The 17,046-nt window shown below is 48.1% G+C and overlaps 3 protein-coding genes and 1 non-coding gene across 4 annotated transcripts; 1 reads left to right on the top strand and 3 right to left on the bottom strand.

The window, feature by feature from the left end:
• Nucleotides 1–689: 689 nt before the first annotated feature.
• Nucleotides 690–2,303, bottom strand: LOC140220055 (pentatricopeptide repeat-containing protein At2g13600-like). The gene has a single exon (XM_072293985.1). The coding sequence runs from the start codon at nt 2,301–2,303 to the stop codon at nt 690–692; it is 1,614 nt and encodes a 537-aa protein (XP_072150086.1).
• An 826-nt stretch (nt 2,304–3,129) lies between these two features.
• LOC117855011 (uncharacterized) lies at nt 3,130–9,279 on the bottom strand. The gene is made up of 4 exons (XR_011898154.1): nt 7,449–9,279; nt 4,123–7,350; nt 4,024–4,035; nt 3,130–3,943 (listed from the first exon to the last, which is right to left on the bottom strand). It is a non-coding gene; the product is annotated as an uncharacterized protein (transcript).
• A 2,224-nt stretch (nt 9,280–11,503) lies between these two features.
• LOC117857530 (uncharacterized) lies at nt 11,504–13,858 on the bottom strand. Its single transcript, XM_034740242.2, has 3 exons — nt 13,555–13,858; nt 12,606–12,686; nt 11,504–12,130 (listed from the first exon to the last, which is right to left on the bottom strand). Exons 1-3 carry the CDS (start codon nt 13,714–13,716, stop codon nt 11,762–11,764), a joined length of 612 nt encoding a protein of 203 aa, XP_034596133.1. The 5' UTR covers nt 13,717–13,858; the 3' UTR covers nt 11,504–11,761.
• Nucleotides 13,859–14,586: 728 nt separating this feature from the next.
• LOC117857529 (uncharacterized) lies at nt 14,587–17,046 on the top strand. Its single transcript, XM_034740241.2, has 3 exons — nt 14,587–14,772; nt 15,013–15,655; nt 16,509–17,046. Exons 2-3 carry the CDS (start codon nt 15,102–15,104, stop codon nt 16,576–16,578), a joined length of 624 nt encoding a protein of 207 aa, XP_034596132.1. The 5' UTR covers nt 14,587–14,772; nt 15,013–15,101; the 3' UTR covers nt 16,579–17,046.

Here is a 17,046-nt window from a genome sequence, read left to right on the forward strand (position 1 = left end):
CTATGACCATAGCTCGTCTTCCTTTTATCTCTGGTGTGTGCTGAATTCATACATAGATCAAACCCCAAGCCACCCTTAGCAAAATAACGCCTAGGTGCAACCGACGTCTATGACGGCTTTTTGAGGCAGAGGATGTTGATGGTGATGTTTCAAGTTTCAACAGTTCATCTCGTTCTGCATTCACTCACCATGGCAGATAGCCAGAATTACTGTTTCTAGCCTTCTACTGGCAGATTGCAAGTAGCAAGCTTGCTGCAGATTCTTCGCAGGCCAAGGCTCAAGTTACTGATGCAGTTTTGTTCAGGCATGTTCGATAAATGTTTGTTCACTCATCATGGCAGTCCAAGCCTCAAGTTATATCCCCATAGGCATAGGTGCTCCAGCTTCCAGGTGTTCCATTTTCAGCTTTCAAGTTCATCTTATTCTGCATTGAGTCACCATGGTAGATTACCAGAATATTGTTTCCGAACTTCTGGCATATCTCTTGATGTTGTCGGATTCCATTCATGATCCAGGTCATGGTGAACTTGATGTTTTCGGACTCAGGTCATGAGTTCAGACTATTCAGCACGGATCGTACAGCCCCTTTGCATGCCTTGCTGAGTCTTGGCAGGCCATAGCTGAAGTTACTGAATACTGATGTGGCTTTGTTCAGGCATGAACTGCACGGACCTTGGATGTTCAGAAACTCAGGTGAGCCAGCTACACCCTGGCGCGTGATCAGCACTCTTCTCGTTTCCATCCAGTGTTTCATCAGATGTGCTACTGGATCCACAGCCCTGTACCAGTCTCTCATAGTTCCCCCCGCCGCAGTCAGGCTGCAGCGCTCTCAGCTCCTGTGCGGCAATGCTCCCCATGACACTGTTCTTGTGGGCTAGACAAGAATGCAGAAGAGTGCGCCACGCCACAGCATTTGGTGCGAACGGCATCTTTCGGAGCAGGTCGTACGCCTCTTCAAGCCTCCCTGCACGGCCGAGGAGATCGATGACACTGATGTAGTGGTCAAGAGTTGGTTCCACCCCGTGTTTCTCAGTCATGCTGTCAAAGTAGCCCAGCCCCTCGGTGACTAGCCCTGCGTGGCTGCAGGATGTCAGGATGGCGATGAAAGTGTTGCTGTTGTACATCTTGAGTTCCAGTGCACGGTCTGCAACCGCCAGGGCTTGCCTCCCAAGGCCATTCTGGCCAAGCCCCTGTATCACAGAGTTCCATGATATGATGTCCCTGACCATCATTTCTTCAAACACCTGCTCTAGATCATTCATCGCGCCGCAGCTGCTGTACATGCTGAGCAGAGAATTGCTGACGGAGATGTTGCTCTGACCAATCCCGTCCTTGACAGTGCGTGCATGGACTTGCCTCCCAAACACAAGCAGCGCCAGCACTGAGCACACGTGCAGAACTGTCGTGTATATTGACGCGCTCAGCTTGGCATTGCCACTGCAGTGGCCATCCAATCTGACCAGATCAATGAAGAGGCAGAGCGCGCCTTCTCCAAGGCGGTTCTCCCCCAAGCAGGATATTATTATGTTCCATGTGAAGGCATCCTTTTTCCTTGTCATTCTGAAGAGTTCAAGAGCCCTGTCGATGAGCTTATGCCGGGAGTATCCATCCATCATGATGTTCCAAGAGCAGATGTCCCTATACCGCATCCTGTAGAACACCTTCTCTGCATCTGATAGTGCGCCCAGCTTCGCGTGCACATCAATCAACGCATTCCACACGAAACAATGTCTGCTCCCCTCGTCCAGCAGCTTGACGATGACAGCATGGAGCTGCAACGCCATGGCCAGCGACCGGATACCCACACAGGCCTTGAGCAGCGAGCTGAAAGTGTGCGCGTTGGGCAGCATCCCGCGCGCAAAGAACTCGCTGTAGAGAGCCACGAAGAGCTCCACCGCCCTATCAGGCTCGCCATTCCGGACGTGGCACGACACCATGGCCGTCCAGGTGAAGACGTTGTGCTGATCAAGCGGGAGCTCCTCGAAGAGAGCCCGCGCCCTGGCAGTAGCAGCAGCTCCACCGGCGCGGGAGAGGGCCCCGATCATGGTGGTGTACGAGGTGGCGTTCCTCCTGGGCATCTCCTGGAAGAAGGAGAGCGCCCAGTCGGTGCGTCCTGCATCGACGAGCGCGGCCAGAGCCGCGTTCCAGGCCACCTGGTTCTTGACGGGCATTGCCTCGAACAGGTCGAGGGCCCTCTCGGCCTGCCCGGCTCTGCCCGCCTCTGTAACCTCGATTGTCCTCCAGACAAGGCGAGAACGGCGCGGCAGATCTCCGACCGCCTTGAAAAGCGTCCGTGACACCATTTTCCGGCGGCGCCGCCACTGGCGGCGGCGCGCGACTTCCGAGGCAGATCAGTTGCAGTCTCCCTCCCTAACTCTCCCGCAGGATGAGTGCGCAGAACTGCAACCTGTCAATTGTGGTCTCTACGATTTCCGGCTAGGTCCTTCAAGTTTTGGTATTTTGCCTAGATGGAAATGCTCCCGCTACCCTTCTTCCTAAGCTGAAAAAAAATAATAAATTTCGCTCTGCTGATTTCTCTCTGCTGCAGCAGCCATAAGCGCTCGGACCGAGCTCGCACAAGGGCACAATCAAAGCACGCCGATGTCCACAGGCGACCAAAATCTCTGCTCTACTCTTCCTTGTTCAATTTCACTGACACAAACCATCGCTACAGTGAGTCAGTGACTTGGCTCGGCACATGGCATAGAGCTGTCAACGACTCAGGATACGTGTATAACAGTTTAGACAACAACTGTCTACGAGCTATGCCATGTGATACACAGACAGCTCAAAAGACAGCTTGTACAGTGAGTCGTCTATTTAGTTGTCTGCAAGCTATTTCCTTCATTCATAGAAATATCAATCAAGTATACATTTGATCTTTGTAATCATTTTGGTGCTCGAATGGGAGAATGAATGATATATTCAAATAAGTTGCGTGAATCTCTGATCAATTCTATCTTTCCTTTCTCCTCTGGATCTCTGATCAAATCATTGCTCTGCTCACAGTCTACAACACGAATGCATGTAGTAATCAAAAGAGTACTCATGATAACACGAGCCAACTCCCTCACGGGCATTTCCACGAACACATTGAGCACCCCATCAAATCGACCAACACAATCGGAGTTTCAAACCAAAAGCCAGAGAAATTCATCAATCGAGCGGCGGTATGCGGCCATCATCGTCATGAGAAGTCGTAACCGCGCGGTCACATTGTCAATTTGTCAGGGACAACACACAATTCAAATCCTTGCACAGAGCATTGAGCACACAGCTCGTGAACGTGGGCAAGTTTGAGAGGGGCTTCGGCTGCAACAGTGGAGGCGACGAGGCGGCTTCCATGCCGGTGCTAGCACCGTGCCGTGATTCCACTCCCCCATCATCTTCTTCCTCGCCCGCGCACAGCAAGACCGACTCAGCAACGATGACGAGAGCTTGCTCACCCGCACTCAACACCGCACACGCCCGCGCGAGGTTGATATCTAGCAGGCCGCCCCGATTCCCTTTCGTGTCGACGGCGAAGACCTGCAGCGTGGCCTTCTCGAAGCAAGCGGAGGCGAGTTTGGTGAGGAGGCGGCTGGAGATCGACGACGAGTTTCTCCAGGGAAGAGGAATTGGAAGATTCTCCATGTGCGGCTATGGAGACGACAGCTTGCTACGCTTGCTGCCGCCATCAACTTCGTCCAACTCTTCGACCTCGACATCTTCCGGCGCCGGGCACTTGCTGCGGAGGACCTCGTGTGAGAGGTACGTCGGCACCAGATCCCCTTGCGCGCGCACCGGATCCACGCCGCCATCGGCGAGCCGCAGCAACTCCTACAACGCGGCCTGGGAGTAGGTGACTTGCGTTGGAGCACGAGCGCGAGTCGTAGATGAACGAGATGCCGGCAACCCTCTCTTTCTTCAATTAATGACCGCCACATAGGCTAATTCAGCTGACCTGGATACAAATAGACGTTAGCCGGCTATCCTTTGTACGTGCCCTCAACGGCACCTTTCCTTGAAGATCTTGCTAATTACCTGTATTCGTCCCTGTATCAGTAAGCTAATACAGTCATCAACACAGTTCAATATTTTAAGCAATAAAGGACGTATAAATTAATAAGAAATCAAATTTACCTAGCGCAACGAAGGGAAGTGCAAGTGTCCATCCACTAATAAGATGGTTAAAACACCTGGAGACCTATACCTGTACAAATGAAAGCAAGCCTGAATACTTTTATAGTTGGTACTCAGCAAATCCTAGCGTTAAAATTATATTAAATGCCGAGAAGATCAAGGGAAAGGTACGAGATTTGATAATAAACTTATTTAATGCAAGGTGAGGTGGAATTTTGGAAATAGAAGAGGAAGAAGGCATTTTTATTATGTAGTTGGTCTTGGAGGGGGAATTTCACCTCCCCTACCAGTTCCTAGGTTTTAAAGAGCATCAGAAGATATCAGGGTCCTTCTGGGCTTGATTACGCCTCATTTCAATTTACTCTCATCGGGCCTTGGCTCTTTCTCACCATCCCTAAGTTATGATTGCTAATCGACGAGAGCTTTAACTATATGGGCTCGTAACCATGAGTCTTGGCTATCAAGATAGATTACGACTCTATGCAGAGGTGTACAGTTTACCCATACGTTTGATCAGCCCGTACCTCCGCAGGTACTGACGTATAAGATCCATACCCGCCCATGCGTAGCTCCGCAGGTACTGACGTACGAGATCCATACCCGCCCATGCGTACCTCCACAGGTACTGACGTATGAGATCCATACCCGCCCATGCCTATCTCTAGGCAGTATTCCCTGGGTCCATCCACGGATATGTTAGGGTCTAAAAAAGGGTGACTATCATCCGCTACGCGGATATCAATCCGGGAAAATGTGCACAAAGTAAGCAGGGCCTCTGCCCTCAGGGTCTCCGACCCTCTTAATCAACCCGTACCGACCAGACCTGGGACTCTGCAAAGGTCCTGCTCCAGCATCTCCGTTGCCCATCGTGGCCTCATGGATGGATTTCTAGGTTCAGCTAGCGGGGTGTGAACCAAGGCCTCACATAAATAGGAACTCCCGAAGGCTATACCTTTTTGGCACGTATGGTTGCACATTTCACTAGAAAGACTTTCCCATGCGGTTCTTATGCGACCGAAGTAAGCTTTTGGGACAGGATCCTCTACCGAAGCTACCCCCTTACTTCCTTATCCTGTCCTTCATGGGTAGAATTAGTTGGTTGATTTTATTACTAAACTCTCACTTTCAAGGGTTTTCCATAAAACACATAATGGTTGTGTCCTAAAGAATTCTATTTCTAAATGATGCTCGGTCATCGATCTAGTCATGATCGGGGTCGTTAATGGGATTTCTGGCTAGAAACGGCTTAAAGTCAAGGCGAGAGAGGGAATGGAGGTGGGTTGCTCCGATGAAGCGTCCCCACATAAGTAGAGACTAAATGTGATGCAAATATCAGTCTCAGGAGGCTGATAACACATTTATTCGACAGATAATTCAGTTACCGTACAACTCCCGAGGGAGTGGGCGTGAAAGCCACGCAGCGATAAGAAGTAAATAAACAACAGCGGCTAACCAAGCGACTGACAAAAGACAACACTCGGGACTACACAGCAGCAGAAGCATCTTGGAAAGACCAACACCACAGGCAGCGCTGGGTGCGGACACAACCTCTACTCAAAGTCCTCAGCGATGAAGTCCGGGTCTTCCTCTGTAGCAACGAAGCAAGGGTGAGTACAAACGTACTCAACAAGTCCAACCCCATCCACGGAGGGGGATACAAACAAGTATATGCACAAGTTATAACAAGGATAGGCTAGGGTTCATTTGCAATAAAGCTAGATTTTCAACACATGCACGGGCTTGTTTTCAAAAGAATTTTTGTAAAGCTTTTCTTTAGTAACCGAAACACCAAGCGGGGTTGATCCTACACAAAGGATCCAAATTTTATCGCTATCGGACTCCCCGTCCGCCATAGCTCACGGCACAACTGCCGGACACTTCCAAAATCCAACACACACACACACACACACACACACACACACATACCTGTAACCATCCATCCCCAAAAGCTAGTTATGTGACCAAGCCGTAACTCGTCCAATGTCGTGGACACGGCTACCCGGATAGGTTTTAACTCTGCAGAGGTTGTACACTTTTCCCACAAGTAGGGTACCGCAGCACGATCACCTTAGTGCCAGTGCGGATCCTAACAAAGCCATTACCCACCTTAGCTAAGACTGGCTAGTCCACACGGAAGCACCCAAGGGGCGGCGGAGGAAAGGGAGGGGGCTCCATTTTGCCCATTACCGTGAGGATTTGTAGGCGGAGGAGGGGCGGCCGGCAGTGGTCAAGGTGGTGGCGGCGCTCGGGTGGAGGCGCACAGGCGGCGGTGTTACTGGAGGCGGCAGTGGCTGGGCGCAGGGAGGAGGGCGGCTGCTCGGTGGAGTGGCGGTGGGACGACGAGGCAAGGCCGACGGCTTTTATAGGCAGCGGGGAGGACGCCGGTGGTAGGGGACCGGCAATGGCCGGCGGAGTGGCGCGGCAGCACGACACCGGTGGCGTGCCGAGGTGGGGAGGTAGGGGTCGGGAGTAGGGAGGTAGTGGCCAGCGACGGGCGACATAAGGGCGTGCCGGCGGGGCCGGGAGGGGCCGGGCGCCGGCGTGGCCGACGCGGCCGAGACGGGCGGCGCGGGCCCGAGCGTGCGGGGGCCAGGGAGGTAGGCGGTCGGGGTATGGCGGCAGGAAGGGTGGGACGCCGGGAGTAATGGCGTTGGGGCCGGCCAGGAGGAGTGGTGCCGGGTGCCAGGAAGAAGAAAGAGGAGGAGAGAGAAGAAGGAAGGAGGAGGAAGAAAGAAGAAGGAGAAAGGAAGGAAAAAGAAAAAGAAAAAGGGAGAGGGAAAACGAGAAAAGAAAAGGGGAGACCGGCGGCTATTGCGGCACGCGGTCGGAGCACGCGCGCGGCGGTTTGATGACGGCACGCGGCGAAAATTACGGGCACGGATAAAATGATGGATGTCGGCTTGGGTGCCGGGACGGCGAAATCGCCGGGAAGAGTTTGGATTCCGGGAGCTCAGCAGTAAAAAGATTTTGAAATGATTTTTAACGGGTGATTTTAAGTTGGTGATTTTTAGGATGTTACATCCGATAACCTTACAAATATGTAGGTCAAGTTATTATCTTAGTACATTTTATTATTCCTAAAAACATAGGGTAAAATATGATCAAGGAGGTTGGTGCTAGGACTTTCCTTCATTAACGCTTCCTTTAATGTTTCTTAGGTCGACCAAGGTCTTGACTTCTCGTCCTTTTGGATCCTCGGCTTCGGGGTGGAGCCTGGTCATTTGCCGACTGGCATAGGCATATAAAATAATAATTGATAAAATAATACATCAATCAATACCTAAGAAATGAAAACAAAGGAGGATGACATACATTTTGGGAATTACCTGGTATTTAAAGGTGAATTCCCGAATGAAGGATGAAAGGTTTATTAATTATTTAGAAATAAGTTTCTAAATAATTAATGGATAGATTGGTTGGGTTTTCAAAAGAATTCTTAGAAATTAGGAACAGATTTCCAAGCATGACGACTAGGTTTGGACGATAATTTGAGATTTGGATGGGCGGCACTATGGCTAGATGGGGTTAAAGATTAGGGTTTTGGTTGGGCATTATAACGACCAGGTTGGGATGATCTTGGGGGTTTAACTTGGGCAACACAACGTGTGCGATGAGGAGTGGATCGGAGACTCGGATAGATCCTTAAGGGGTTGGGGTCACTAGGGGATTGTGGAACGATACTTGAGAGCTTGTGCGACAATTGGTCTGTCCCGGCACTAGGGGATAGCACGCATTGCGGTAGACACAGTCGGGCAAGATCAAGCAAATGCGTGGCAGCGATTGGGGTCAGCAGCAATAATAGAGTAGCGAGGAACACCCAGCTGAGTGATGTTAACCACGCGGGTAAAGTGGCGAGAGGCCGCACGACGCACTCAACTTTGACCCGTCCGGCACCTAGGGGTTAGTGCACGATAGCGAGTGAAGGCAGTGCGGCATCTTTCTTAATAAGGCTGAGCTCTAAGATCTTAGTATAGGGACTAATATGAGGTGCAAATGTGGAAGCAAGGCTAGGTTTAGATGGCCCTAAGATATTTTTAGGAATTTTCCTAAGATTTTTGGAGCATAGATGGACGAGACGCGAATTTTTGGGTGCACTCTAAAGGATTTTTCTATTATGCAAGGGAAGGATATTATGGAAAAGGGCTCTAATGAGATGAACGATGAAAAAGTAAGGCACTATATTTTGGAATATTTTGTAGTATTTTTGAGGAATTCTTAGGAAGGTGGACGGGCTTGAAGTCGAAGTTTGTGTACACTGACGGATGTACCAAGCAATTCCAGATGGGCTGACGCAAGGGATGGGGTCACCCGGTTCACTATTCCGTGCACCGGCTTCGTGGGCTGGTGGACCGGCGCGGGGCTGAGCGTATGGTCCACTGGACCACGCTCATGGGAGGGAGGGAGGTGCTTGCTGACGGCGAGGCAACGACGCTAGGGGCCGGGCCCAGCTGGCGGGGAGAGGAAGGCGACGGAGGGAGACGGTAGGGCGAACGGCGTGCCGGCTCAGCCTGACGGCCGGGCGGCGCCACCGTGCCCGCCGCCGTCTGGGGCGCCGGGAGCTCGCCGGAACGGTGCTCCCGGTCGCGCCGGCCACGGGGCTAGCACAGGGAGAAAGAGGAGGATGTGGAGAACAGCATAGTGGGGTTATGGGGCTGGGAGACGGGGTGGAGGAGCGCGGCCGCGGAGGGAGTTCTTGGGCGCGGCCGGCCGGGGTGTGTGCTCCGGGGAGGGGTCGGGGGTGCCCTTTTACAGGCGCGGAGGAGGGGCTCGTCGGCTGCCATGTCGCCGGGGCTGCTTGGCGGCCAAGGAAATGGCGTTAGTGTGGCAAAGGGATGAGGCCGGCCGGGGATAAGGTGTCAGCGTGGCAGCGGCCAGAGGGAAGGAACGGTGATGGCTGCGGATGAGGCCGGCCGGGGGTGATGGGTCTGGCGCTGGCGCAGAAGGGGGATAAGGGCGGCCGGTTGCTCGGCGGCGAAGCAAGGGGAAGCTCCTGCCACGCCATTAATGGCGGTGGCAGGGATGAGGCGGCCGGCGATGGCAGGGAGGGGGTGAGGGCGCACGTGATGTGGTCGGGTAGAGGCGGGGGAGAAGAGGAGGAGCTTGCTTGGGGGCTAAGCCTGGCGGGGGAAATGAATCTGGTGGCGTCAGCGGCGGTGTGGCGGAGTGGGGCGGTTTGGGGCGGCGGCGCGGCGCCGGAGTGGCGGCGGGAGGGAGGCCGGCGGCGGTGCTGGCGTCAGCGGAGCGACGTTGACGCGATGGAGGAGCAGGCCGAGTGGGCCGAGCTGGGCCAGCGTGCGCGCGCGAGATGGGCCGGGAGAGGGGAGTCGGGATGAGCTGGGCTGAAAGGAGAATCGGGCCAAAAATAAGGTTGCGGTCTGGTTAAGGGTTCGTAGGTTTTTCCCTTTTGTTTGATAGAGTTTGGAAATCAAATTTGAAGTGAATTTCAAATTTGATTTGGATTCAAGGCATAGGCTTGGAGTAGGCATGGAAATAAGAGTTCTGGGTTTTATAACTAAGATCAGTTATGAACCCTACAAGGATTCGGACATAATTAATATTCAAATTAATTTTGAATATTAATTCAGGATTCTTGGAGAAGAAATATTTTTGAGGGATTTATTCTTGGGATTTCTTAGGAAGGAGGGAAAGTTTCCTATAGGCATACAAATGCAACACTTATGCTCATATTTTATGCAGAATTTATTTGTAAAAAGAGTTTGAATATTTTGGGAAAGGAAGGTATGTTTAAATTAAAGAAAAAATTTAAGAAACTCGTATTTTTAAATGCTCTAAAAATCGGGATGTTACAAAGACAGAGGCTAATGATTTTGGAGACGAAATTGGAAACAGTTTGGAGAAGTTTTTTTCCCCTTTCGGTCTCTTATACTCCATCTGGATTTTTTTACATGTCACATTAGATTTGTCCTAAGTCAAGCATGTTTAACTTTGACCAAGTTTATAGAAAAAAACAACAACATCTACAATACCTAATTTGTTTCGTTCAACATACAAGGAATATATTTTGATAGTGCATATGTTCTATAAGTCTGGTCAAAGTTGGATAGGTTTGACTTAGAACAAACCTAATGTGACATGTGAAAAAATTGGAGGGAGTAAATAAGAAAAGCATCAAAACGTATTGATGGCATTTCTATCTCATCATGCAGCATCTTCTTTCTCTGTGAAACATAAAAAAAAAATACTTCTACCTCAGCAGCCATCATCCAACATCTTCATCAAAGAAAACAATATGATGGGTTGCAACATAAAATAAATACATTCGAAACATCAAGAAACATGGTCTGCAATATTAATGTGGGATATGCAACATTATATATCATGTTCCATCATCCTGCAACGTTGAAGAACAATTCTGTAACATCAGAGAACAGAAGAAAACAGTATCCACAACACTAGAGAACAATATATCTTCAGTATTGAATACATCGTCTGAAACAAATCGAAATTTTCAGTCACTTGAGATATAAAAAGATGTGTTTTAATTTGACAATTGATGATTGAAACGTCGCCCAGGTCTGCTAGTGCTGCATCGGCGTTGGATGCCGGGAAGCCTCGCACGAGTCGCTGTCTTCCTCGTCTGCGGCAACGGCGCCTCTTCTTGTTCTCTTCGCCATGACCAAATTTTCTTACGATGACGATCAAATTTGTTTCTTGCCAACGAGAAGAAACGGATTCGATTATGATGAGTCCCTTTTCTTTCTTGTATCCAACAGGAAAGCATAAGACTGTGATTTTTTTTTTTAGATGGAGAAGACAGATAAACACGAAGAGGCGGGCTGACGGGCTTGAATCTTAAGGTCCAAATCTGCCCCTTCCTGCTGCCCTGAGCCTAGAAAATTCAGGCCGGGGTGCATATGAATTCTGCTAGTGAATAATGTCTTTATTTTTTATATTATAAGCTTGAACATTTGAAGTCGGAACCAACAGATTTATTTCATAAATATATTTACATGGGGGCAGGGCATTATAATTTACTGTATTCTACAAATATATTGAAATACGTACCCATAGTCAATGCGCGTTTTGAATATCATACCCGTGTCTAAAGCCTTCATTTTTGTGATCAAAAGAGAGGACAAATCCAAGCACATCGATTAAAATGGGATTACAGCAAAAAAAGAGACATGGACCAAAAGTGTATGAATAAAGAACGTGAACCGTATCAGCAGGGACCAAACGCTCTCAGCTCAAGTTTCAGAGAGGTTTCATCCAGGGAAAGCCTTAGTTTAAGGGTGGTTTCACACAGCAAATCTCTCAAAAAGTTTTAGAAAGTTTGCACAGAATAAGCCTCAGATTTAATTGAGGTCTGATCAAGTTCTTGAAATTTTTCGATGCAGGTTGCAGAGAAGTTTTATCCGAGTTCAGGAAGTTTAGTCGACTTCCTCTATAAGAAAATATCACAATGTGGTTTTCATTTACATTCATAGTCTCGAACTCACGAACACTGGGGAATAAACCAACAAAAGTTACCAATAACTTAGGAAATAGCATCACCTGATGTGCGGGAACATCGCCACATAGTGAGCTTTGGAGGAAAATATCAAAGAAGGGAAGGCAGGAAATAACAGACAACACTGGTATTCGATGCTTCCTGATTGCAGACACATCTCACCACAAATCACTGGTAGAATTCATTCCCAGCACTATCTGAAACCATGTCCATGGAAGTGTCATTGGAGCTTGCAGAGTTCGTCTCCCTATTTGCCCCTGCTAAGTTTGGTTCTGTGTTCCGGCCTCCATTGCCAGCACCTTGAGCTAAGTGATAGTTCTGGAGACTCCTGCGCACCGGGCTTGATAGGGCATTAGAGAATATTGTATTCTTTGACTGGTCACTGAGGCTGGGTCTAGGAGCAAATCCAGCTGCTGTTTGCCCATATAAACCAGTTGCCGGTGGAGCAACTGAATTTGTGAATGGATTTGCAATCTGAGGATGCTGATGTACTCTTGGGGAGACATGTGCATCAGTACCTCCATAGTCCATCTCATGCTGCAAAAGAAACAAAACAAGAGTATGTCAACATTACGATTGCTTCACAAATTTAATAAATGCAAGAAATCTTACTACCCAATGCAACAGGTACAAGATATCCATATGTAGTTCTTCCCAAAGTCATACTTCATAGCATTTACCAAGCACAACTTAAGACAACACTCTAGCAATTCTCAACATGACAAACAATCCATCATTGGACGTAGCTCCTGTACAGTATAAGGTGTGTCTTGTATGTTCGGAAAACCTGGTCCTCACGATGGAGGTCCATACAGGTATATGAACACAAATAGAAAAAGAAAAAATATGGAACTAAACAGCTACCTAAGCAGATGCACAGGAAAGATTAAGCTTATGCTTATGTAAATCAAATCAAGTGTTTCTTCTCCACAAAAGGAAACAATACTTAAAGTCAAAGCATGTTCTCAGGAAAGGAGATGGCAGCATAGTCTAGGAGGTTTCAAGGTTGGACCTGAATATGAGACATTATATCAGCTACAGTGAGCCTTGATTCTTCTTCATGCTTCCTCAAGATCCACTGGTAGAGCTTTTCCTGCACCATTAAGCTTGAATTTAGCAAAGAAGAATAGCACAAGAACTGGAAGGTCTTTAATTTGGGAGGCAAGACACCACAAGACCAAGTTTTAAATTCTAAATGTTAAGATCATCACAAATTGAAATGAATATTCTTCCCCAACAAGAAATTTATCATTCTCTAAGAGATGAATGCTTACATATGCTGCCTTGAACAGCAGGATTGAACTGAGATAGCAAATCCTGTTTGTTTCTCCATATTTGTAGACTTGTAGTTATGATTATTTTTTTTTCTCCAAAGACTAATCAATAAATGTTCATACTAAACTACTTCAAGTCTCAGTGGATGCTATACTGTTGCAGTACAAAATTGCATCCACTGTGAGCATGCTAAATAGGCACACGAGCACCTAAGTTATCCTACACTGCACAATTACTTGTCGCATTACTGTGAATTACCTAATGTCTGTTCCAAGATGGTTTATCTATGAAGAACCGACAGTGACACAGTGTGGCATAAACACAAAATTGAAATTTCAGACTGTTCCAACCAGCATTTCTCTTCTTCTAATCTTGTGCTTGCAGAATCCTACACGCCTACTGATGGATGGCTAAATCCAACCTCTTCACCCCTCAGGGACATTCGGATATGAAGATCGGAAGATTTCTCACATCTTTTAGCCTATGTAAGTAAGAGTTTTATAAATTCCCGAATTGAGTCACCTCCTCAATCCGTCAAGCCCAGCTGACCGCAAAGCAATCGAATTCGCGCGCGGGGCCAATCGAATTCCCAATCCCCCAACCGACAGACCGACAGACCGAAGAGAGGAAAGCAGGCAGGGGAGGTAGAAGAGAGATGGGGGCGGCAAGAGGGGGGTTGTACGCACGAAGGCGTGGCGCTCGCCGGCCTGGAAGGAGAGCTTCTGCTGGGCCATGGCCTGGGTGTAGAGCTGGGAGAGGGAGTTGGCGGCGCCGCAGAAGGTGGAGTAGAGCGTGCGGTCGGCCTCGTCCAGCCGCGGCGCGGCATCCGTCTTCCTCTTCCGGGCCATCGCCGCCGCCGCCGCCGCCGGGCGAATCGAGGAGGGGAAGAAGAGGGTTTGCGGATTGCTTTGCGCTTCCAATTTGTTTCCCCTTTTCCCCCTCCGTCTGTCTACTCGTGGTTTGGGTTTCGGTTCGGTTCGGTGCCCCTTCAAATCAAATCTCGTCCCGTGTTTTTGGTTCACGCAAAGGAGAACACGCCGACCCGGAGGAGAAACGGGCCGGGCCCGGGCCAGACCGGATCCCAGCAAACAAAAAAGAAATAAAATGCTTATTTGGGGGCCTAAAAATACTCGTACTTGCAGGAAAATAGGAGCCTGGTGGAGCCGAGGTTGGCTCAGTTTATCTAGTGATTTTCTGTCAAATCATGTTTCGGACTAGGAGGTCTTCTAATTTTTTTTGATATGTAAGTTTAGTGACAGTGAGTGGCAACAACAACGCTGGATGGCAGCAAGGCAGGAACAGTGAGTCCTCATGAATTAAAAACAAGATGGAAGCAACGGAGAAATGCAAGAAGAGGTAAAGGCGGTGCTCCTTCTATTTTAAATTGTAGGCTGTTTTAGTTTTTCTAAGCTCATAGAAATCTAGAAAAACAAAACGATCTGCAATTGGGAACGGAGAGAGTTTGGGATGGAACACAGAATGACCATAACACAGTAGCTATATGGGTAGTTTTGTCCTTCCTCATCCATATTATTTTCCAATCTATTTTCAGCATTTTTTTTGCCTAGCATATGGTGTTAGTGCGTTACTCAGTGGCAATTTTGCAGTTATATACGGGTTTTCTTTGTTTTGGAAAAAAAGAGTCAGGGTTTTCCTAATGATGAATTCCACTTTAAGGGTCAAAGCCGGGTCAAAGCACTTGGCTAATATGCAATTTGCCCCATGAAATCATCCGGGAACGAAAGACTGTCCTCTTCTTCCCCCAAACTGTCCTCTCTGTCCCTCGCTCTCTGTGTCTCTCGCTCTCGATCCGATCCGTGGTGGGCTAGTGGCTCACGTCCCTGTTCCTCGCCGGCGGCAGCGGTGCTGGGCGAGCGGCTTCGCTGGCGAAGAGCATCCACTAGGTACGCTGTCCTTTCCCTTCCCTTCTGGCCGTGCGGAATCGAGCAGCCCAAGCTATGTGCATTCGGATCTGACCCAACTACTATTACATACTTGTATCATACCCACTAACTTCGATTTTTGGCAAGAATTATTGGGTGTCCTGTACTGGACCCGCCCCTGGATCCATCCAATGCTTTGCGTATTTCTTTGCGGCGCACTATATTTTGGAACAGTGAATGTGATGCAAGTTTCCTTCGCAGGATTGTGACTTGTGAGCTAGCCAATGGGGAGGTAATTTGTCCGGCTCGGCACGAGATCTTGGTTCATGGTGCCTGGATGAGCAGTTGAGATGCTACTGGCCGTGGAAGGAGGAGGGTTCTTCTCGTCTTCAGCTTCAGGGTACAGCCATGGCCTCGCCCTCCTGCTGCTCGGAAGGAAAGCGGAAGAGAAGCCCGTCAAGGTCTCGCCGTGGAACCAGTACCGGCTAGTCGACCGGGAGGCCGAGCAGGTGTGCCATCTGGCCTCCGGCAAGGATGAAGCACCAGGGAAATGTGCTCCCTTCGTCTGCTTCGGTTGCACGGCCAATGGCCTCGAGGTGGCGTCGCCAGCAAAAGCGGGATCGAGCAATGCCTTGGGTAGCACACAGGAAGATGAAGCATCTTGCCCAGCAAACAAGAAGTTGACCACTAGTGGTTCCATCACTGGGAATGAGAGACGAGGCTGTCTTAAGAGCAACTCCAAAAGGGATTCTTTGGAGCATTGTATAGTGGTGAGCGAGGGTGAGGAACCGCGCGAGTCACTGGAAGAGGTGCAGACCTTGAGAGCTAGCATGGAACGGAGGAAAGTTCAGTGGACAGATACATGCGGAAAGGATCTTTTCGAGATAAGGGAGTTTGAAACAAGGTATGGTCCAAAGATTCGGTTTTCCTTGTACATTACTGTGCCTCCCGGAATATGTATTGTCTTCATGTTTATTAATGTCGGAATGGTCCATTGTCAATTATCATACGTTTAAATGAATATAAATCTGTCTCCTACTAATTCTGAATCCAAATTTAAGTAATCGGTAGAAGAGCAAAAAAACACCATATATCCATTGTTTTGCATTTTTGTGCGATGTAGAAACCATCCCATGAGGTAAAATGCATCGTCAAAGTTTGCAGTAAGAAGCCTACCACAAAGTTCAGTATTATCTTTTTATGGAGTAGGGGTAGCCTCTGCGATAAACCTAGAACTTAGAAGATTCTTTCTTATAGAGTCAAACATCTAGTAAAGCTATCTACACATACCTGAAAAAGTAAAGGCACTTCTACACAGTAAAATTTAACTTATGCTTTCAATTGCTCTATATATCAAACATGTTATAGTGCCTGCAGCTTACTCCAGTTGTAGTTTGTTGAAGAAGCATTTTGCACCATCAAATGATGTAAATACATGTGTTGTTCTGTTTCAGTGGGGTTTAATACCTATTCCATTACTTGTTAAGCACTAGGTGCATCTTTGCTTGATTTGTACTCATTAATTGTTAAAAGAGCTCTCTCCTTTCTAACTGATTCTTTGTTTGTATGGTGAAAGTGTCTGGTCACTTCTACTATTTCCAAACTGTTAAGTTTACAAAACTTGCTAGTTTTAAGTTTCATCCTTCATCTCAACATTGGTGTGACAAATGCATACATACCTTATGTATTCATGTGTTCTACTAGCGCTTTGTTTTACTTGTAACATATTCTGATTACAGAGATTTGCAATTTGGCAGTGATGAAGGGTTGTCAGATGATGATGCTGAAAATGAAGGTTTTAGGAAGTGTGAGTGTGTGATTCAGTAGATTCCATTTCTTTACAACAAGCTTGACAGAAACATTTCTTCATGGGAAATTGAAGTCCTGCTGGGCAGGGCATGCTGCACTGGTAACTTCTCTGCAATGGGAACAATTGGTGGTAGTTGAAACGAAGCAAACAGCAACGACTTGATATCATGCTAAATTATTTGTTGGTTCTATGCTTAGCTAGTCTGTCCAGCAGGTTTACAGTTTTGACGGCCACCTGTACAATATGGAGATTTGACTCATTTGTTTCTTTTTTTTCCTTTATATTTTATTTTCCTGGCTTTCCATTGTGTTTTCATGCCCGTTGTACCATATGAGGCTGTCCTGTTAGGCTGTTACGACCCGCTGTTCTTGTTTTGCTTTGCTTCTGACGTATTGAGTGATGGCTTGATATTTTCGTTCAAGTTGGTAAAGTTCATGTCTTTGTTGTATAAAAGTGGCTCCAAGCCATTTGGGTTGTTTAACTCA

The sequence above is a fragment of the Setaria viridis genome, chromosome 5 (assembly GCF_005286985.2).
Source record: "Setaria viridis chromosome 5, Setaria_viridis_v4.0, whole genome shotgun sequence".
Lineage (NCBI taxonomy): Eukaryota > Viridiplantae > Streptophyta > Magnoliopsida > Poales > Poaceae > Setaria > Setaria viridis.

Coding starts and splice junctions, on each gene's coding strand:
- LOC117857530 (XM_034740242.2), bottom strand. CDS start 13,716: ATGGCCCGGAAGAGGAAGACGGATGCCGCGCCGCGGCTGGACGAGGCC. Junction 12,687..13,554: donor CCGGCGAGCGCCACGCCTTC/GTGCGTACAACC, acceptor TTAATGGTGCAG/GAAAAGCTCTACCAGTGGAT. Junction 12,131..12,605: donor ATATAATGTCTCATATTCAG/GTCCAACCTTGA, acceptor TTTCTTTTGCAG/CATGAGATGGACTATGGAGG.
- LOC117857529 (XM_034740241.2), top strand. CDS start 15,102: ATGCTACTGGCCGTGGAAGGAGGAGGGTTCTTCTCGTCTTCAGCTTCA. Junction 15,656..16,508: donor ATAAGGGAGTTTGAAACAAG/GTATGGTCCAAA, acceptor GCAATTTGGCAG/TGATGAAGGGTTGTCAGATG.
- LOC140220055 (XM_072293985.1), bottom strand. CDS start 2,303: ATGGTGTCACGGACGCTTTTCAAGGCGGTCGGAGATCTGCCGCGCCGT.